Source organism: Propithecus coquereli, unplaced genomic scaffold, assembly GCF_000956105.1.
Source record: "Propithecus coquereli isolate 6110/MARCELLA unplaced genomic scaffold, Pcoq_1.0 Scaffold2, whole genome shotgun sequence".
Classification (NCBI taxonomy): domain Eukaryota; kingdom Metazoa; phylum Chordata; class Mammalia; order Primates; family Indriidae; genus Propithecus; species Propithecus coquereli.
The window spans coordinates 9,129,600-9,152,152 of record NW_012144966.1 but is presented as its reverse complement, the minus strand read 5'-3'; the positions used below and the strand labels follow the sequence as shown (position 1 = coordinate 9,152,152).

At 40.7% G+C, this 22,553-nt stretch overlaps 1 protein-coding gene across 1 annotated transcript in view; it reads right to left on the bottom strand.

Moving 5' to 3' along the window:
- The window catches only part of CDH17 (cadherin 17, LI cadherin (liver-intestine)), a 62,615-nt gene extending 50,122 nt beyond the window's left edge, over positions 1–12,493 (bottom strand). Inside the window, exons 1-2 of the mRNA XM_012643561.1 lie at positions 12,396–12,493; positions 724–794 (exon numbers count right to left, since the gene is read on the bottom strand). Of these exons, the coding sequence (XP_012499015.1) occupies positions 724–774 (51 nt within the window). The 5' untranslated portion in view covers positions 775–794; positions 12,396–12,493. The remainder of the gene's footprint in view (positions 1–723; positions 795–12,395) is intronic.
- Between the last annotated feature and the right edge of the window lie 10,060 nt (positions 12,494–22,553).

Here is a 22,553-nt window from a genome sequence, read left to right as displayed (position 1 = left end):
TTGGATAATGGGCTCAAGTTTAATCCAGGAAAGTGTAAGTGGTGCTAGATCACTGTCATTTCTTATGATTGAGTAATATTTCATTGTAAACATATACCAAATTTTGATAATCCACTCATGGATTGACGGGCACTTGGATTGTTTCCACATTCTTGCAATAGTGAATTGTGCTGCCATAAACACAAGGAGTGCAATGCGCACTACCCGAAGGATGGACATATTTGAAACACGGACTTGGGGGAGGGGAACCAAGGGCAACACACGTAACCTAAACATCTGTACCCCATAATATGCTGAAATAAAAAAAAAATGCTCTTCTTGATGTTTTGGTGGTAATTTTTCATGGCCAAAGTAAAAAAAAAAAAAAAAAAGTCAAGATTAAGGGACACAGACCAATACCTGTGTCAGTGTAATTCTTTCCAGGCTCCCTGAGCTGTACATGAATAGATGGATTTGTTTTCAACCTTGCCCATTATGTGGCATTAGCTTTTAAGAGCTAAGGAGACAGCACATCCCCCAGTTGAAGGTCAGACATATGATTTATAGCCATTTCATTGAAAATATTACATTGGGACAAACTATGCGTCCATTCTATACAACTTAATTTTAGTAGGCCATCTTTTTTCTTGTTTTGAGTAATAATATTCTTTCCCTCATATGGGATAGAAAGATGGCAGAAAATATTCTAGTAAATAAATAGAAAAGAATGCCCTTTTCTCTTACCAAATAAAGTGTAAGAAGACACAAAGAGCAAAGACGGGCTTGAGGCATCATGGAATTCTTTATTCAAAGTCCTGTGAATAAACCAGAGATAAAAGTGATTAGTCTCTAGTCTGTTAAAATCACATTTTTCGACCAGTAAGAATCATTGGACAATAATCTACTTATAAACCTAGTAAAATGGGATCCCTAAAGTTTCCCCTGTATGGAATATCCTGGTCTTCTAGAAGCTTCATGACACCTCATCCATAGCAATATCCAAGTCAACATCTTGAAACATGCTTGCCATAATTCCATTCCTTTAACTCTTTCACTCTATTATAATATTCTTCACTTAAGAGTCTTAAATAGGTCGGGCGCTGTGGCTCACGCCTGTAATCCTAGCACTCTGGGAGGCCTAGGCGGGAGGATTGCTCGAGGTCAGGAGTTCGAGACTAGCCTGAGCAACCGCAAGACCCCGTCTCTACTAAAAATAGCAAGAAATTAGCTGGCAACTAAAAATATATAGAAAAAACTAGCCGGGCATGGTGGCACATGCCTGTAGTCCCAGCTACTCTGGAGGCTGAGGCAGGAGGATCGCTTGAGCCTAGGAGTTGGAGGTTGCTGTGAGCGAGGCTGACGCCATGGCACTCTAGCCAAGGCAACAGAGTGAGACTCTGTCTCAAAAAAAAAAAAAAAAAAAATTTTCATGGTTCTGATTCAAAGCTGCAAACAGATGAGATTCTTCAAGTGGAAAGAATCCAAGAATGCTCACAAACCTTCCTTCAGAGACCTCACCAGGCGTTTGTTTGGTCTTCCAAATATTGTTATTACCTATGCAATATACCCTTAAAAAAATGAAATGTATTTTTGGGTTTGTTTGTTTGTTTTTAAGAGATAGTGTCTCCCTGTGTCACCCAGGCTGGAGGGCAGTGGTACGATCACAGCTCACTGCAGCCTTGAACTCCTGGGCTCAAGCGATGCTCCCACCTTTGCCTCCCAAAGCACTGGGTATTACAGATGTGAGCCACCATGCCCTGGTCAAAAAAATGTACTCCTTGTTACTCCAAAAGAGACCAAATAAGAATCCAAACTCTGCCCTCATTCTTTTTGAGATTAGTTTGCTTTTTCTCCTTAAAGCTTCACATTTCACAGAAATTATAACTTTCACCCTGAGACATGCGTAACTAACTAATTTTAAAATGTGAGATAAATTTTCCACATAATACTGAACTGCCAAAAAACAAACCAACAACTATAAAAAAAGAAAATACCGTGGAAATCAAAAACGTATTCATTTCACTAAAATTCCAGTCATTTTATTATTTCCTGTGATTATGGATGATCTTGGTTTACTTCATCTTTTTTTATTTTCTAAAGTTTTTCTACCTTGAACATGCTGAACTAGTATCAGCATGGAAAAATGGTCATTAAAATTTTAAACATTCTAAAAATTTAGACGCTAAGAATTTTAAATGCCTTACATTTGGATCACTTATATTCCAACTTTAAAAAGGGGAAAATGCTATCCCATTTTAGCCTCACCAATGTCCTAGGGAATAAAGAAAGAAACGAGCATTTATTAAGCATCCTCTAGGAGGTAGATTTGTGGAGAGGTCTTTATTATAAAAACAGAACAACAGTGTAGCGCAGTAGGTGGGCTCGGAGTCGGAGGGCCGGGACTGGAAGCCCAGCTCTGCTCTCTGCTAGCTGTGTGGTCATGGTTGTATTATTTTATTTCCCGGTGCCTCAGTTTCCTCCCATGGAAAATACATAGCAACTCCTCAATAATAAACATGTGTTCTCATGATTTTCTCACAGACATCATGACTTAGAAATGTTCTTCTCATTTGGTAGATGAGGAAATTGAGGTTCAAAGTCAAGCGTTTTACCTAAAGACACACAGCTAGGAAGTGACATTGCCTTGCCTCCACGCAGATCTGTCTATCCCAAGGTTTAAAACATCTCTTGACTCTTTCTACCAGACCCCATATAGCATGATAGCTACATAAACACAGATGTAGCCATAAATAGCTAGAGATGTAGATATACAAATGCTATCTAAATTAAGCAACTTGCCCTAAGTTTCACAGCTATTTTAAGGAAAAGCTAGGAATAAAACTCTTTAGGACTCTTAGATTCATAAAGTTTTTGAATGTTTAAAAATCAGTTTTTGCAACAGAATTAATTCGGCTGACACATCTAAACATTGTTTTAGAATTAACTCATTATATTAATAGTTAAACACCATTGAGACAGTTTTCTACTGCTTTAGACTGATTATTTGGTTTGGAAACAGAAATAAGTAACAACCCTCAGGTTCTGGCATATTGCAAGATGAAATATATGTTAATGAATAAATCGATATTCTTAAGTCTAACTGGTTTTTTAATATAAGCGAAATGCACATGATCAGTTATCAACACAATATTTGCTTAATAGAGGTAAAAATACAGTCAGTAATGATACATTCAGGGATCTGTCTCCTCAAACTCCCCAGTGTTCAAGATTTTCAAATGCTGCTCCCAACTCTGCCAGCCTTATCTCCCACACCCCTCCCACGCCCAGTCATGACAGCCACCTGGATGGACTTTGCACCCTGAACTTTTCTGTATCCAAGGTCTGGCACTGGCTGCTGTCCCTGCCTGTCACCAGGCCTGGCCCAGAGAAAATGGACAATGGATATTTGCTTAAGGAAGTTGGATTGAGATTATCTTTCCTCATCTCTGCTTCCACTGCTCATATTTTACCATCTAGATCCAACTCATTCATTCATTTAAAAAGCATTGAGCTGAACTTCTGTTATGTGCCAGACACCACAGTAAGAACTGGGACATGAAAACAAGGTGTACGGGTCTGCCTGCATGAAGCTAGAACCTAAACCCTACTTCCTTCATGGCATTTTCCTTGATTTCCAGAAGGTTCTTCCTCTCGAAACCTCTCCTGACCACCTTTCATCTTTTATTATTCATTTACCTGATCACATAACTGCCTCTATCAGAGACCTTATTTTAAAATTGTTATTTTTTTTTAACCCCTCAGGGCTCTTCATACTATGCCTTGCATATATTAAGCCCTTAACAGATGTTGGTTAAATTCTAAAAAACTTGTGATTATCTAAAATGGGTATCCTATTAATTTATGCTCATCTATAAGAGCTTTCAGAACAAACATAACACATTAAAAGAAACTAATTTCAAATTTAAAGCTTTATTTTGATGCAAAGTTATACATTTTTATTGTTGATGAAATGGGTTGTTTCTCTTTTAAATACACTAACAGATTTCTGCTCAGTAAATAGCTCAGAACTGGTTGAAATATTCTCTTTCCTTGAATTGATTTTTTTTATCACTTTTAATCTTCCAAAGATATATAAGTTGAATGATAAAAAAAAAGCAAATAAAAATAAAATGAATGCCTTATTTTAGTCAGATGCCCAGACAGGCCACTGTCTGGGATGTTTTAATGAGATCTAAAAGGTAAAAGTAGAAACACGCTTATCCTTTGACATTCACGTTTAGTCTTAACCTTCACAGAAGGGTTTCCAGTGCAAAACAGAAGTAACTGCCTTCCACTCCCATGCATAGGGTGCCCCGATTTGAGGACAAACCTACCATACCATGCAGTTGTTAGGAGCACAGACCAGGAAGTTAGACTGGCTGGCTCGGGTCCTGGCTCCACCACTGACTTGTGATTCTGTTTACTCATCTGTAAAGCAGGGATAATAATAATATCTACCTTTGAGACTTATAAGATTCAATGAGTTAACATTTGGAATGGTGTTGGTCAAATAAAAATTCATTCTTTCATCCAAGTTTGTTTAGTCAGAACTTTCAGCATTGTCCAACAGGACATTTCCTTTCACAATTCCCATCTTCTGGAGGACTACTAATAACAATATTCGAGAAACAGCCTCCACAGCAATGTCCTCAGGACCAAGTGAGTCAGTGAGGCAGAGTCTTTACCTGAATGATTCAAGGCAAACTACGCTAATGCCGGGATTATGTCAGAAGAGGACTTTGGCCTCTCAAACAAGTCTTGCTTATATTTCCTTACATGGACGTAATGCCACTAATGAATATCATAACCTGGACCACGATGCTGCTGACAGGAAACCATTGTTTATCGTTGAAACTGCCTAAAACCACCAAGCCATGCACATGGTGGGTTTCCTCACGAACACTATTTGGAAAAGGATTGGAGTGGATTTCCAGATAATTCAGTGACATTTTATCTGAACTACTGACAATAGTTGGTCCAACCATCCGCTTGGAATTTTTCCTATTTGTCAAGGTTTCCCTTAGGCACAAGGACTAAATTCAGACAGTTTCTATGGCAACTATCTGAGAGGCCAAGCCCACCCTTAGCAACATAAGTCAAAGGTTTTCAATTTAAAAAAGAAAAGGAGAAGCTTGGAAAAGAAGACCTCAGTCCATAAAATTGGATGCACCTCACCTAGCAGACATCACCACCACCACTTGTTTTAACCACAGACCAGGCCTCCGCCTGCACAGGGGGATGGGGGCTGCCCCTGGCCTTCATCTCTGGGGGTGGTGTCTTCATCGATTCACCACAGCCCAGAAGACTTGGAAATGCCTCCACATCCTGAATCTGTGCTAGCCAGGATAACAACACGAAGGCAGCTGGCATTTGCTGAAAACAATTTGCCGCACACACACTAAGACTTTTATGTGAATTATCTTTTTTTTCCCCTTGAGATAGAGCCTCGCTCTATCCCCTGGGCAAGAGTGCAGCGGCATCAGCCTAGCTCACAGCAACTTCAAACTCCGGGCTCAAGTGATCCTACTGTCTCAGCCTTCCAAGTAGCTGAGGCTACAGGTGCATGCCACCACATCCAGCTAATTTTTTCTTTCTTTTTTTTTTCTTTTTTTTTTTTTTTTTTTTAGTAGAGATGGGCTCCTACTCTTGCTCAGGGCTCAGGCTGGTCTCAAACTCTTGAGCTCAAGAAATCCTCCTGCCCGGATCCACACCTTTCACCTCTCACAAAAATCAACTCACGCTGCGTAACAGACTTAAACCTAAGGAGTGAAACTATTAGAATTCTAGAGGAAGATGTTGGAAATACTCTTCTAGACATTGGCCTAGGCAAAGAATTTATGAAGAAGACCCCAAAGGCAATCACAGCAACAACCAAAATAAATAAATGGGACCTGATCAAATTAAAAGGCTTCTGCACAGCCAAAGAAACGGTCACAAGAGCAAACAGACAACCTACAGAATGGGAGAAAATTTTTGCATGCTACAAATCCGATAAAGGGCTGATAACCAGAATCTACTTAGAACTCGGGAAAATCAACAAGAAAAAAATCAAACGAGCCTATCAAAAAGTGGACAAAGGACATGAACAGAAACTTTTCAAAAGAAGACAGAATAATGGTCAAAAAACATATGAAAAAATGCTCAACATCTCTAATCATCAGGGCAATGCAAATCAAAACCACAATGAGATATCACTTATCTCCAGTGAGACTGGCCTTTATCAAAAAGTCCCAAAACAATAAATGTTGGCGTGGATGCGGAGAGATAGGAACACTCATACACTGCTGGCAGGACTGCAAACTAGTGCAACCTCTGTGGAAAGCAATATGGAGATACCTTAAAGATATACAAGTAGAAGTACCATTCGATCCAGCAATCCCATTACTGGGCATCTACCCAAAAGAACAAATGATACTCTGTAAGAAAGACACCTGCACCCGAATGTTTATAGCAGCACAATTCACAATTGCAAAGATGTGGAAACAACCCAAGTGTCCACCAATACATGAGTGGATTAATAAACTGTGGTATATGTATACCATGGAGTACTATTCAGCTTTAAGAAACAATGGTGATATAGCACCTCTTGTATACTCCTGGATAGAGTTGGAACACATTCTACTAAGTGAGGTATCCCAAGAATGGAAAGACAAGCACCACATGTACTCACCATCAAATTGGTGTTAACTGATCAACACATAAGTGCACATATAAGAATAACATCTACTGGATGTTGGGCAGGGGGGAGGGGAGAGGGGGGAGGAGGGAGGAGGGGACGGGTATTTGCATATACAAAGAGTGCAATGCGCACCACCCGAAGGATGGACATATTTGAAACTCGGACTTGGGGGGGGGGGCAAGGGCAACGTACATAACCTAAACATCTGTACCCCCATAATATGCTGAAATAAAAAAAAAAAAAGAAATCCTCCTGCCCTAGCCTCCCAGAGTGCTAGGATTACAGGCATGAGCCACCGCGCCCAGCCAATAGGAATTATCTTACAGATTTCTCAGAAGAACCCTAGAAAGCAAATACCATTATAATCCACCTCTTACAAATTGAAAATCAAAAGGTGAAGGTCACAGAAGTTAAGAGGCTTGCCCAAGGTCACTCTCTCTGAAAGCACAAACATCCTGATAATGACACACCAAGTATCATTTAATGTAACACGTATGTTTCCAAAAATTTGGAAAAGACTCCCCCCTCCCATGACAGACACACACGCGCGCGCGCGCGCGCACACACACACACACACACACACACACACACACACACACACTTCCCAGCTGCTCTTCCTTGCTGACATGATCTCCACCCGTCCCACCCGTAGGAAAAGGCTGCATCAGCCTGGGAGGATTTGTTCCTATAGCAAATATATTTCTGTCACATTGTCTCTCCTCTTTTCCCCTCCCATTTTTAAATCAAGTGTTATGAGTTAAATTGGGCCCTCTCCCCCACAAAAAAAATTCATATGCAGTCCTCACTCCCAAGTAGCTCAGAATGTGACGGTATTGGGAGTCTTTGCAGAGGTAATGAAGTTAAAGGGAGGTCATTAGGGCGGGCCCTAATCCAATATGACTGGTGTCATAAACACAGAAAATTTGGAGATGGAATCATATATACAGAGAGAATGCCATGTGAACATGAAGAAGGCCATCTACGAGCCAAGGAGAGAGGCCTGGAAGGGATCCTTCCCAACCCTGCCAACACCTTGATTTTGGACTTTCAGCCTCCAGAACTGTGAGACAATAAATTTCTGTTGTTTAAGCCACATTCTGTGGTATTTGGTTGTGGCAGTCCTAGCAAACTCATACATCAAGGAACTCTGGTTTTGACCAAGTTAGGTGCTGCCATCCCAGGACAGGTGGCCTCGAAAGGGACTTTACTCTGTCATTATACACACATTGCCCTCAGCATCCCAGTGGCCCTCTTGAAGCTTGATTGATTCTCCCGTGGGGCTTCAATGCCTCCAAGAGGATTTAAGACATTTTTAGACATTCTTGTCATTTTCCCATTTATCTGAGTAAACACTGGGAATTTCTAGGTCCCAGATCTTCAAACCTGCTGGTAACTCCGCACACAAGCATTGATTTTTCCCTCCTTGCAAAAAAGCTTAGTGATAGGAGAATTTTAAATACAGTCAGTCATTTCTTGTTCTTTTTGTTTAAAAAAAAGAAAAGCATTAAGTGTTTTGAATTAAAATAACTCACCTAGCTCTAAGGTTGAGCCATGCAGCTCCTAAGAACAAAGCGGTGTGGAAGGAAAGGACTGCAACATTTGTTTTCAAATATCACAAGGCAGTGTGGGCAGGGAAGGTTGTGACTAGAATTCGTAACACCACCAGGACCAAACAACACCAAACACCTGTGTGCCGTTTGTTTTTCCTCTGCACTGTATATTGCTAAGAGCAGCATAAATTATTAACATAAGGCCAGGCAAGACGGGAATAACAAGCAGATGAAAAGCTCACTCACACCATCACTCATCAAGTAACGTTCGGGTCTGCTCCGCCCATCTCTTTGGTCCGGCTCACAAACCTCTGGCACCAATCGCATCACTTAAGGTTTGGAGAACACAGGAGGATCTGGCCCATTTGCACTTTTGACAAATTAAGGGCCTGATTAAAGTGATCATTAATAAGCTAGAAGCAAACAGGCAGGAGTAAAATCTGGGCCGCTGCCTCCCACTGCAGATGGATTACTCCACCTGGCAGACGAGGCGGCTGGCTGTTTGTTTTAGAGCTGAGAGAGAGGAGGGGCGGGAGAGAGGCGTACCTCACACACATACACATAGAAACACAGGCGTTTTCTGTCTCACTAAACTTTGCAATATAGATATGCCAATCTTTCAGTATGTGACAATCTGGATTTACATATATACAAAATCAGGAGTGATTATTTGTTTCATCAATAGGCTCGCTATAGGGTAACTGGGCTCATGGGAGAATAGATGGCAGCCCAGGAGAACTTATAATGGTTTAAATGTATATGATCAATTATAATATAATTACTAGCATAATTATTGTTACTAAAGAAAATAATAATGAGTTCTAAGGAATATTTTGAGAAATGTGGTCATGCTCATTCCCGGTTGGCTTGTGTTCCGCCCAGCACTCCCGCAGGCTGAGCGAGGGATGTGGCATCTGGGGACAAGGGGCCTCTCCCCAGAGTCTCACAGGACGCCCCAGCCCCAAACAGACGGTGGCCCAGGGTAGTCAGAGGGAAGGGAGCCACCAGCCTGGGGAAACAGATGGCTATCTCGCCAGGTGCTTCCCTGACATCTTAAGCAGGTGGACAAGTAAGGACTTCAACACTGAGTCCCCGGAGGTGTGCAGGTCTCTACCTCAGAAAGCCTAGGAGGGAGGCAAGGAAGGACTTTCTTTCCTCCGTATCCAACAGAGCAACACGTCAAAGGTCTTCCCTGGACTAAAGAGGTTGGGAATCAACTACTCCTCATGAAAGGCGGCTTAACGATTTTTGACAAAGTGTTTCCTCCTGTATCACACAACATTTCTTTATGTATTATAAAGTGTACAGATGAGCATTTTGTCAAGGTAATAAAGTAACACATTGTGGCCTTAGAAATTCAGTAGGAAGTAAATCTAAATTAGATTTCATCCCATAGGATTTAGACATTGAAGAATTTTTTTTAAAAAACTTGCTGTAATACTAGTTCATTTACAAGATGACCTGAGGCAAGAATTTCAATGACAAAAATGTGCAGTCATGCTTAAGTATGGCAGGTTAATTTTCTGATTTCTGTAATTAAATCATAACTGACAACTGGGATGGGTAGGACAGTAAGGGAAAATGAATTTAATTCTACTTAATAAAGGGTGCCATACCTTTACAAAATCTCATTCATGAATTGGTTTTATTATAATTGATTTTTTTTGAATTGTAAATGTTCAATAAATGTAAGCTAAGTTAAGCACTTTAGACAACTTATTTCATTTAAACAACAATTCTGCAATGTGGATCCTGAGCGGGAAACTAAGCTGAGACAGGTTGAAGAAAGAGTGTCCGTCTGAATACAGAGACCAGGCACAGAACCACTCGGCTAGACAATCTCTGTGTGAGCAAGGTATGTTCATCTTTAGTTTACATATTAAAAGCACAAATCTACCTTTTCAATTCTCTTTGTCCATTACTAAAGAACTACAAGTCCTAATAATTTTAAAATAATAAAAATACAGTAAAAGATGATTGATTCAGAATATCATGGATGAGAGAATTTCATGTCAGTCTTACAGAATATTTTAAGAGAAATTAATTTTTCTCTTAAAACTAAGACTAAGCTATATACAACAACCAAGTATAGCTTAGTCTATTATGTACTGCTTAAGTAAAAAATCAATTCTAGTATAATTAATACCTCAGCTTGTGTTCCACCCAGCACGCTGGGTGAATGTCTGCTTTTATTAAATATTTCTTACACCTAAGTAAACATTCCTGTTTGTTCTCACAAATAACAAATATATAGATAGATATTCCTCAAACAAAATTCAGCATGTCTGTCCTTGTTTAGATAATTAATGCGTAAGCTACAGAATGACTAGCCTCATTTTAAATGTGACACCAGGGATTTCTGAATGAATTCAATTTTGTGAAAAACTCTCTACCCACGTAAACCAGCACCCATACAAGTACTATTTGTGGCCCTTGGAAAAACAGCAAGACAATCCCCAGATTTCCTGCTCAGAGTTATCTCTCAACATGGAAGTGGAGGCATACTCTCTCCTTTCCAGAAATTTCCTTGGACAATGAAACAAGAGGCTGAGTTGCTACCAGGATATATTTTGCCTTCTGTAGTAGAAGGGAGGAGGTGCCGGAAATGTAACCTTCACCTTGAACAGCAATGACTATTTTCCGGGGTCATTTCAGTGAGTTTCAGAGGATGCCACACCTACGCCCCACCTGAAGACTTTGATGGGAACCATTAGAGGGGTTTTTAAATGCTTCTTATAAAAAAATAGCAAAATCCAATAATTTTATCATTCTCTTCTTATATTTTTGGATCCCACTTCCTTAGCATAGAATTAGTTGCTCACTTGTACAATGGCAGATGTTGTTTTTGTGGTATTACTGTGTTGTTTTTCTTTTTCCTAGAGAATGAAACAGCAACTTCTTAGTTTGACCTGAGTCACCTACTTGAACTTTCTCACGGAAAAGAGAGCTAACAGTCCCTGAATGTCTACCATGTGCCAAGCAATGTAGTAAGCTCGGTACCTACTTAACCTAATTACTTCTCACAACTACCGAGTTAGGTAAGTATCTTCCTTTTATGGACGGGAAACGTTAGATTCAGGAAGTTAAAGCACCCTGCTCAGTGCCTGCCGGCTGGGAAATGAAGAAGAAGGCCTCACCCATCTGGCCAACCCTGAAGACTCATACGCCATACAACCTATAATCTACTATAAATCCTCCTTCGGTGAAGGACCCATTTTGTTTCCTGGTAAAAGCTGAATATTGTCCATTTTCCTTTCATCTAAACATGTGCTTTCTTCTTCTTTCAAACAATGCCTCACTTGCTATTTAAGTTTTGAAAGAAAAATAAACACAAGAAAATATCAGAGAATGCTCTGCCCTTCCAATCTCCTGCTTGGCCTCCCCTACCACAGAGGGCATCTGTCCCCATAAAGTCACCCATAATAAAAAAAAAAAATTAAAAAAAGGCAGAGTCAAGGACTGCACCTCTGAGGATACCAATAAGCTGTACATGACTGAACATCTCAAGATAATCACTCATGCACAGGTGGTACCTCCACTACCAAGGCCGAAAGCAGCCCAGAAGCTGCCCGACACGCACATCAGCCTTCCTGTCCCAACTGTGAAGGCAGGTCGGTCTCTCTGTCTAAAGTTCTTATTCCAGTACTTTTACAAAAGGCTTCTTTCCTCCTCTGCATCCCAGACAGTCCTAAGAATCCCAAATCCAATCTTGTTCTCTGAGAAGTAGACAGAATGCTCGGTTTTTGCAGACCACATCTGAGAGATGACATGCTTTGTAAGAATACAATTCCACCCCCAATTTCTAGAATACAAGAGCCCCCGAGCATCTTAAGGCCAGGCACTTTCATACTTAATCACAAAGAATGGATGTAATACTTGTTTAAACATCATTCAGTCTTCCTTTTAATTCTGCTGCCAAGCTTGATTCAGCCAAAGCTATTTCAATAAGTGAATTTATAAAATATAGACTAATGGAAAGAAACCACGACAGAAAGAAATTGTGCTCCGCATGCAAAACTCGTCACACCAGGAACAAACTCCCCTTCCCCACAGTGCTACATAGCTCACTTCAAGGAATAAATTTGTCCAGCAACGTCTTAAGTCTCCCCACCCGCCCCCTGCAATCTATTTTGTCATTCTAGAAGAAATACGTTTTACTGACCCAGTTAAGACATGTCAGCTCTTACCTTTCTGTAAGTAACAAAATGGTGGTTAAAAGCTATTTTCTTCCATTCGGTGGTTCAGACTCTTGCTGCGGCTTGAGTGTCTCCCCAGGGAACACTCCTGTGCTGCTCTGCCCCAAGCCTCTCCCTTCACCTCCAGTCAAACATTAACCATTAACATTTTTATTGATCTTCGGGAACTCCCGCTATCATAAAATGTATCATTACACTCACTCCAGGAAAGAAATGAATTTGTACCAAAAGAAGTTTAATTTATAATCTGATATGTCTCAAGACAGGTTGCTAAATTTTTTTAATGTAGATGAGTAAATTAGAAGACAAGCAGTTAGAGTGGAAAAGGTTTGTGTGTATTCAATTATCTCTAGAGTGTGAGCCCCATGGCATCAAAGACAGAGTTCTTTTTCTCCTTTTTTTTTTTCAGCCCCCTCCACAAATGAGGTCAAAGACAGTTCTATTCATATTTTACATCCTCAACCCTTAGTGTAGCGTCTGCACAGGAGACTCAATCTGCAGATATTTGTGTAGATATCATCTCAGACACAAAAGACAGCAGAGGGTTCCAAGTCTATGACCCGGTTCATTGATAACCAGCCCCAAGCAACCAGTCATAGTAAATGACTCAGGAGACGTGACAGAGACGCAATCTGGCTGTGCCTGCTTCTAAATTCAAGGGTCCCTTTCAAAGTCTGCATGCAATAACCAATAGTAAACTTTCCCCAAAATGCAAATCAAGTCCTCCCCTCGACCCCACACACACAATTTAGGGAATGGATTTGCCTAAAAGCAAGCTATTTTTTTTCCCACTCAAAATGAGGTTTCCAATTAACCAATAAAAGCCAATATGCCCAGACTCAAGGCAAGGCCTCTTTTAGACTGAAGTCTGAGTCCCGTACTTCAGTCTCTCTGCAAAGCCTCACTGAAGATGAGCTTTGATGTCATTTTTATGTCTGATGTGTCCCACTTCGCCCCATTTGTGTGGACTTTCTGATGTTCATTTCTGGGCTTCATCTGCAGGTGTGCATCTGGCGCAGGGGAAGCACAAGAGCCCAGGCCACTCTCTAGAAGGGCTCCCTCTTTCCCAGATCCCAGGAGGGTGCCCTCGTGAGCACTCTAAGCCACTGGTGGGAAGAAACCTCCTTTATCTTGGGGACCCTGAAAGCGAAACCATCTGGTTGCACGCCAGCGGTCAGCATCCTTGGTAGACCAGCGGGTTTAGCAAGGCCCTTTCTTCCTCTGTCTCACAGCCAACATCACTATGTTTAGGAAAATGAGGTTAGTGAGGCTAAGCACTTCTCACATTCTTAACACCTCTGCCCTCCCATCAGCTGAATAAAATGACCTTGATCTACAAAAGCAAATAGCTTCCACTTGCCACATGTTTCACTTCCTGGAATCAATGTCAAGTATCTCTTCACGGGGCATTGCTCTGAAAGAAGTTTGCTGCTTCTGTGGAAACATTTTATATAAATACACACACACACACACACACACACACACATACATACATGTGCACATGTGTATCTTTATAAGTTTTTTTTAAAAAAGAAAGTTCATATGTGTATCATTTTTAGTCATTATTGTTTTTCAGCAGCATTATACAACTATGTTCATGGCATACTGGTGTATCGGTTAAAATGTTTTCTTATTTAATCTTTATATCTATGAAGTAGATTACAGTGTACAGATAGAAATTGGAGGCCCAGAGAGGTTCTGCCTTTTGCCCAAAGTCACATGGCCTGTGACTACAGAATCAGGACTCCAACTCCAGTCTGTTTGATTCAAAGCCCAACCTATTCACTACAACTATGGACTCAGATTACTTTCCTTCCAGCTCCATGTGAGTAATAAAAATTCCATAGGAAGAAATTCCTCTGTGTGTGTCCATTCCTGTTGGGAGATGGCCAAGTTCCTACACTGGGCTTTGCTGTACATGTTATGCTACCTCTAGCCTCTAGCTTCCAACTCAGAGATTTGGGTTGATTAAACTCTGAAAAGGCCAAAACCATCCATCAAAGAAATTAACAGGTGATTGCATCTCTGAATTATAGAGCTTTTTCTGTACTCTCCAGGATAACAGGTTAACATGGTTCTGAGAGCTGCGTATACATGTGTTACATCTACATCACTTATACATCCTTCCAGATTAAATCCAAAGATTAAGAGCATGCATGTTTCAGGGTGAACATCACTGCATCTTAGGGACGCATTTTCATGCAAAAGTGAAACATTGCTAGTTCAGCAGTTTAATACTGATTTAGTAATAAGAATAATAGGAATAAGAAAATGTAATTGATAAAGATTACTGATTCCACTTTTCAAAGCAAAGGAGATATGATTTATGCGATAGAAACAAGTGAACAATTAAAAGGACCTGGGCTGGCCAGGTGTGGTGTCTCACACCTATAAACCTAGCACTCTGGGAGACTGAGGCAGGAGGATCATTTGAGCTCAGGAGTTCAAGACCAGCCTGAATAAGAGTGAGACCCCGTCTCTACAAAAAATAGAAAAAATTAGCCAGGCATGGTGGCGAGCACCTGTAGTCCCAGCTACTCGGGAGGCTGAGGCAGGAGGATTGCTTGAGCCCAAGAGTTTGAGGTTCTGTGAGCTAGGCTGGCGCCACAGCACTCTAGCCCAGGTGACAGAGTGAGACTGTGTCTCAAAATAAAAAAAATAAGAAGACCTGGGCAGATGCTTTTGACTAACAGCTTCATAATGATGAAAACATGTTAGCACTTTTGTCTATAATAATATGTTAACCATTTCTCCAATATTAGCCCTAGAAAATAAATAAGTAATTTATGGACAACGCTAGTTAGGAATAAAGAATAGATAACCTCCCAGGTAAAAACTTCATGAAAACTTAGAATTGTTCTAAAAATTCCGAGTATGTTACATTTCTACTATTTTTATTCTTTAAAACTCAAAGTAAATGGAATCTGAGTGCTAAATTTTTCTGTTTTTCATGCACTTCATTTTAATATGTTTCTTCTTTGTGTTATATATCCCATATTTTAAGAATATTTTATCATGAGTCTATCGAACACACAAGCCTGACCTAGCAGTGTGTAATAATATTTTTAATTAATAGCTGTCTTGCTCTTGTTAACTTAATGTTGGTAGAAACCTTGTCTTCCATTGGCACTCAATAAATACTTCTTAGAACTGAATTCCTTTCAGTTATTTAATTTAATAATTCCACATAGTCAGGATTGCCTACAGGCTCAACCAGGGCTGACGGAAACCCAGATAAGCAAATGATTTTACCCCCTCAAACCAATATTTTTCAGTTTTTGTTCCACACTTATTTAGTGGAATGATGTGAAACTAACTTTCTGCTCATCGGTGTTTTAGGCTGAAGCAAAATCTTCCCTAATTATAATACTTGCACTGGCCAGGACAGAGTCTGTTTTCTGATAAACTTAAGCAAAACAGCTCCCAGTTTCATGTAGCTCTTATACTTGTCTCTGGGTTTGTTGGGGTTTGGGGTTTTTTTCTGTTTGTTTGTTTGGTGGCTTTCTGTTGTTGTATTTTATTTGCTTTTCGGTTATTATCCAAACCAGAACACTGTAGTCAATTATTACAGGATTTAAAACTTAGATAACAAAATGAATCACTAGTTCCAAGGAAGAAACATTAAATCATACATAATGCTGTTTCAAAAACTTAGCTAGCAGCCACCTTGTGTTCTTCCAAAAAATATTTAATGAAGACAGTTTGAGGTTAGTAAGGATTCCCCCCACACACAGATACACACCCTGCCCCCGCTATCTACTCAGACAGAATAGGCCCAATTTGCAGCTGTTTATTCCAGGGATATTTAACTTCCTCTATAGATAGTTGCTCCAAGCAACTACCCAGTAGGTAAGGGCCTTAATCTGGCTCCGGTTACCGTTGCCATGAAACTGCTAGAGAATCACATGAACGGAATGGCTAGTAAGTGTTCACATCATCAGCTGTATTGTACATATGCCTTCTAGTGCTTTCTAAACGAGATAGTTTATTAAAACTGGGCCTCACACCTTCAAATCCTGGTCCAGTAGGTCCAGGGTACATCCCTAGGATCGACATTTTTAAAGCACTCTGGATTCCTGACATGGGTGATCACGTAGACCCTTCTGTGAGAAACACCAGCTTAGTGATTCAGTGTTTTATCTTCCAGTTAATATTCTTTAGCAAGGCTTGTCCTTAACTGAGATTAATTTCCCCGACACGTAGGACCCATTTCCGCAGGAACGTCTCAGACAATGGTGCGGTTGGTCTGATGTTGAACGTGCAGGCTGGATCTGGCAACACAAACATTCACATCTTTCCTTGGATGTTTTTTTCTCATAGTCAGCTGAACTTTTTATTTGATCTTGGATTTTCTTTAAATTCCAAGAAATGGCAATAATCTTGTAGGTTTTCTGAGGCCTATCTCTGTCTCTCTTATCAGAGTGCACCAAACAAGGCTTTGCTCACATCCAGCTCACGCTCAGATCTCTGCATCTGGCTGCCACCTCCACTGCTCCACAGGGACTACTACCCTGGCCAAGGTGACCCGCGACACCGTGGTAATCGGGTGGACACTCTCCAGGCCGCACCTCACCAGACCTCTCACAGCATTCGACACCATCAGTAGCTCTCCCCGAATTTCCCTTTGCCCCTGGCTTCCTCACCGGTACTCTCGCCTGGTTTTTCTTCTACCTCTTGAGCCAGTCCCTGACAGTCCCAAGTGTGGGCTCATCTGACTCCTTGGGTCCAATCCCAGACTATCTTGCTTTGTCACTCACTCTGGGAGGTCGGATCTGCTCCTATCTGTGCGCCAACGTCTCGTGTCTGTCTCTCCAGCCCAGATCTCTCCTATGGTCAAAGCTCTTGTCTTCTATATCCAACTACTATTGTACAGCTCCACCCACATGTCCCATATGCACAATAAACTCCACATACCCAAAGTGAACCTCACTATTTCAATTCCTGCAAAACATGCTCTTCCTGGGACACCACCGCTTCGTGTCAGTGCTGTCACTCATCACAGCTGAGCCAGACAGTGCACTGTGACTGATGATGAATTCCTGTCATGGGCACAAATAGGAGCCTGGTATGCACATGCCTGGCTATAACCCACCTCACCGAGGCCTCTGTGACTTGGACACCAGGGCTTAGTAAATACTGATTTCCCTTCTCTGCCTGTGGGTCTCTCACTAGACACCAAAATGGGATTGTCTCTGGAAATTTTGCCCTTAAGAAGTATTTCCTGGGAAAGGACAGTCTTTTCAACAAACAGGGAAATGGAATCCACATGCAAATTAATGAAATTGGACCTTGACCTCATACCGTTCAGAAAAATTAACTAAAATGTATCGAAGACAAAAAAGTAAGAGCTGAAACTATAAAATTCTTGGAAGAAAGCCAGGATGAATGTTTACGACCTTCGCTTTGGAAATGGTTTCTTAGATATGACACTAAAAACACAAATGACAATTTTTAAAAAACAGATAAACTGAATTCCATCAAAATTAAGAATATGATTCAAAAAACACTATTAAAAAGTGAAAGACAACTCAGAATGGAAGAAAATATTTGTAAATAAAATATCTGAGACAGGAATTATACTTAGAATATATAAAGAACCCTCACAACTCAATAATAGACAAATAACCCAATCAAAAAATGGACAAGGGATCTGAGTAGACATTTAAAAAACAAACAAGATATACAAATGACCAACAAGGACGTGAAAAGATGCTCAATATTATTAGACATAAGCAAAATACAAATCAAAACTACAACAAGATATGTTTCGTCCCCACCAGGATAATTACAGTAAAAAAGACATAATACCAAGTGTTGAAGAGAATGTGACAAGTCAGAATCCTTACAGACTTCTGGTGGGAATATGAAATAATACAACCACTTTGGAAAACAGTCTGGAAATCCTCTCACAAACTTTAACGTAGAGTTACCATTTGACTCAGTCATTTCACTCCCAGGTATACAGCTAAGAGAAATAAAAACGTATGTCACAAAAATAATGTCTCACAAAAACTTGTACATGAATGTTCACAGCAGTATTCATAATGGCCAAAATGTAGAAACAACCCAAATGTCCATCAACTGATAAAATGTGGTTTATCCACACAATGGAATATTATTCAGCCATAAAAAGGAACAAAATACCAATACATGCTAAAATATGGATGAACCTTGAAAACATCATGCTAAGTGAAAGAAGCCAGACAAAAAAGGGCCAAATACTGTATAATTCCATTCACATGAAATGTGCAGAATAGGCAAGTCCACAGAGACAGAAAGTAGATTTAGTGGTTGCCTGGAGTTGGGGGATGGGAGGGCATTGGGGGCTGAGAGCTAAAGGATGCGGTGTTTCTTTTGTGAGTAATGAAAATTTTCTAGAATTTATTGTGGTGGTGGTTGTACAACTCTGCAAATACGCTGAAAACTATTGAATTGTGCACTTTAAGTGTGCAAACTGTGCGGTGGTATGTGAATTTTATCTCGATAAAGCTGTTCCAACAAAGGGAAGTATTCCCTACAACCAATCCTACCTCGACATAAATATACAAGACAAACGCTAAACATTTTTAGTCACCTCAGTCTGATCACTTCAGATCACTGGTCTTCTATTATCATAAATGTCTTAGGGTCTTTTTTTATTTTATTTATTTTCCTTTAAATATATGCATCTTACTAATCTTATCTATTATTTGATCTCTTTTATGTTTTACTTTTTAAAAATCGGAATAAAACATTTCTATACATGAAGATTGTCTTTGCCCTGAACAAAGAAGGTAAAAAAAAAAACCAAGGTGACCACAGTGGCCTTTCTGTCTCTCTCACAGTGGTTCAGCTCAGCAGCTCAACCCCAGATCAGCCCCACGACCTCACTGCCTGCCGAAAAGAGAAGAGTGTTTTCTTTTACGTGACTAAACCGAGTAACTCAGGAGACAAGGAGGACGAATATTCCTTCCTCTGGTCTTCCCGCCCAGCATAACATTAAGCCTAGTCCCAAGAACCACCCAGGAGAATTTCTGGGAAAAGCCCTGTTATCTTAAAACTGGAATTTTCCAGTTTGCTAAATGAGGAAACACAGAAACTGAATCTCACATCTGTGGATCTACTTACTCCCCTGCCTGGGGCGGTCCACAGGAGCAGCCACAATGCAGGAGGCAGGGAGACCGGAACCCCCCCCCAGACCCCCTGCCTCACTCACGCAGTCCCGCTGAGCCCACGCGCTCCGGGTTCAAACCTGATTAGACTCACCAGCTTCTCCAAGAGGCAGGGCTACAAAGGGATTTTTTTATTCCCAGATATTCTCAATTGTGCTCCCCTAAGCATGAGAAACAAAGAGAATTGACTAGAACCAAGCCTGTATCCACCCAGATCTACAAGATAGAAGTGGCTATACCTGACGGCAATCGTTTGTAAGAGTCCCCTTGGCTCCAACACGCAGGCGAGGTTGAAAACTGCCAGTGTAATGTCCCCCTGCTGGGCGCTGTTAATTGCTCTGTATCTATTATCTCATTTAATCTTCACAACAACACTGGAAGGTAGTTATTGCTTTACAAATAAAGAAATTGAGGAACAAAGAAGATAAAAATAGATTCTCTAAGGTTTGAATCCAGGTCTTATTAAAAAATAAAAATAAAAGCCTTTATCTGCAGCCCTCAGCTGAAGCTCCGGCAACAGCTGTTGAACGAGTCTCCCGCACAGCTCTACTTACCTACGGGGAACAGCAATCGGACAGGGGTGGTGCAAGTCCACTAAGCAGGCAGGTCAACTCCCAGATCCACAGCCCAAATATCAATACTTCCACCCTAATGACATGCTCACCAGCTGTCCCTCCCACTTGACCTTTTCTGAGGGTTCTATCATCAGGAGTCCTGCGCCCGCTGAGAAACCTGCTCAGGTGGCATTCCCATAAATTGATCACACCAACCGCTCTATCCCACAGAGCCCTGCGCCCCAAATCCTCACCAGCGGATATCTTCTTATATCTCCTCCCACCTCCCTTATCACGGAGCAGTAGCACCACCTGACCCACCCATATTCAGCTAGCCGGGAGGAAGGTCGCCCTCTCCTGCAGCTGATAAGGAAGTGGTTAGCTTCACCATAGCTCAGCTCAACTCAGACAAGCCAGGCCTGGCCAGCCAGTGTTACTCAGAGTTATAACCAGGAGCACCTAGCCCCCAGCACTAACTGAATTGTCTCAACTCAGTGGGCTTTCTAAAATGTAGCCTCCCCTCAATATTGGCAATCTTCTCCAGGACTAGGGTAGGATGTGGCTCCCAATACAACAATGCTGACCTTTGTTCTGGAATTTAATATTGATCTTCAAGGACCTTGACTTTTGAAAATTAATTTTTCAGAATTAATTAATTTTTGTATCTTTGGAATACAGGTTCCTTTTCTTTTTCGGTCATGAAGCAAAGAATCATAGAAAGAATTACCAAGTCCCACGGGACTCAGTGTCAATGACACGTTTCCTGAGCCTGACACAGGCAATGAGAACTCGCCTCTCCCAGTCTTGATTCAGCTCCCTAATAAATTAGTCTGGTATTCTTTAAGGCACAGTGTTTAAGACCAAAGACTTTGGAGACTGGCAAATTGGGATCTGAATTCCAATTCCAACGCTGTTCTTTGGATTGTATTTTTATCACCAACATAGCTTTGGAAATCTTAATCTAGACCCTCGATATCACACCCCCTCCTCTGTTTGGGGTCATAACTATGATGGCCCAATGAAGGGGGTAAAAACTAAGATGAATTAGGGGTCTTTTTGAGGAACATCTGAATGCTGTTCATCCAAAAGACATCCCAAAATTTCCCAAAAATTGCTTTTCTAAGAAGCCTTTCAGCTCTATTCTCCCTGCACTAAAAGTATCTTCCCATCCATCTCCCAACACTGCAGACCAGAAACCAACAGCAATCAGCCTTATCCGTCACAAGCTTAAGCAAGCAGGAGGCTGATCACCCCATCTCGGGTTTCTAACAAAGGTAGTTAGAAAACTATAATTAAAACCTGCTGTCGTTAACATACCAAACCAAATACAAATAAAGCCACAGAAAATTAAGTTCAAATTCTCATATAAGTTTCTATCTTAAAAAACAAAATACAGCAAGCATCAGTGAGAGACCTTGAGATGGGCCGCTACACAGCACAGTGAACACGAGTTGGACGTACCATTTCTCACCATATGGCTTCTGGAAGCACAGTGGGGACTCTGATTTCTGTAAGCAGCTACTAGATAGTTACCCTGACTTGATAACCCTGCAGCAATGTCTTCGTGTTTTGTGATGCCTAGGACTCTTCCCAGCAGGATCCTTGCATGCTTTTCAAAAATAGCCTATCTAATTGCAGACAGCCTATTCGACAGCCCACCTGAAGTTGATAAAGGACCCAGAAGTTATTTTGCTGCCAGAAATGTTCATGTACTTTGGGCCAGGCTTGCCAGTTCATAAAACTGAATGTTGGCTTTGCTCTCCACTTAACTCGTATCCAAAGTACAGAAGCTCTTCTATTTATGAATGAGTTGGGTTCTAGAAAGCTTTTTTCAAGTACACTTGTGCAGCAAGTCTAAAGCGGCACTCTCCAAGTTACTTCTAACATCACCTGTTTGTGGTCAACAGTTTTGAGAAACTGTTGCTGACTCTTAATCACAGATGTTTGTAAGTTGAAGAGATTGTGTCTATGGCTGCTCCTTCAGGATAATTGCCTTCCAGACTTTAACCAAAAAGCCAGTCTTTGCCTTGCTGCTGCTACCCAGTACTGGTCAAAAACCTGAATGAATGTGGGAAAAGATCCATTCCTCACCTCACACCAGGATAAATTTCAAATAGATCAGAGACTTAAATATTTTTATTAAACAAAGGAATCATACAAGTACTAGAAGAAAACAGGAGTGAATTCCTATATAATGAAGAAATGGAAAATATTCCTAATTAGAACTCAAAATCTAGAAACAACAATGAAAAAAATGACAATAATATTAAATTTAGTTTTTCATGGAAACAAACACCAAGAGCAAAGTAAAAAGAAATGATAAACTAGGAAAAAAGTATCAAGTATCAAGTAACAAGTATAACAGAGAATGGCTTCACATACTTAACATATAAGAGCTTCTAAAAATGTAAATAAAAAGACCAAAAATAATAGTAGACAAATGG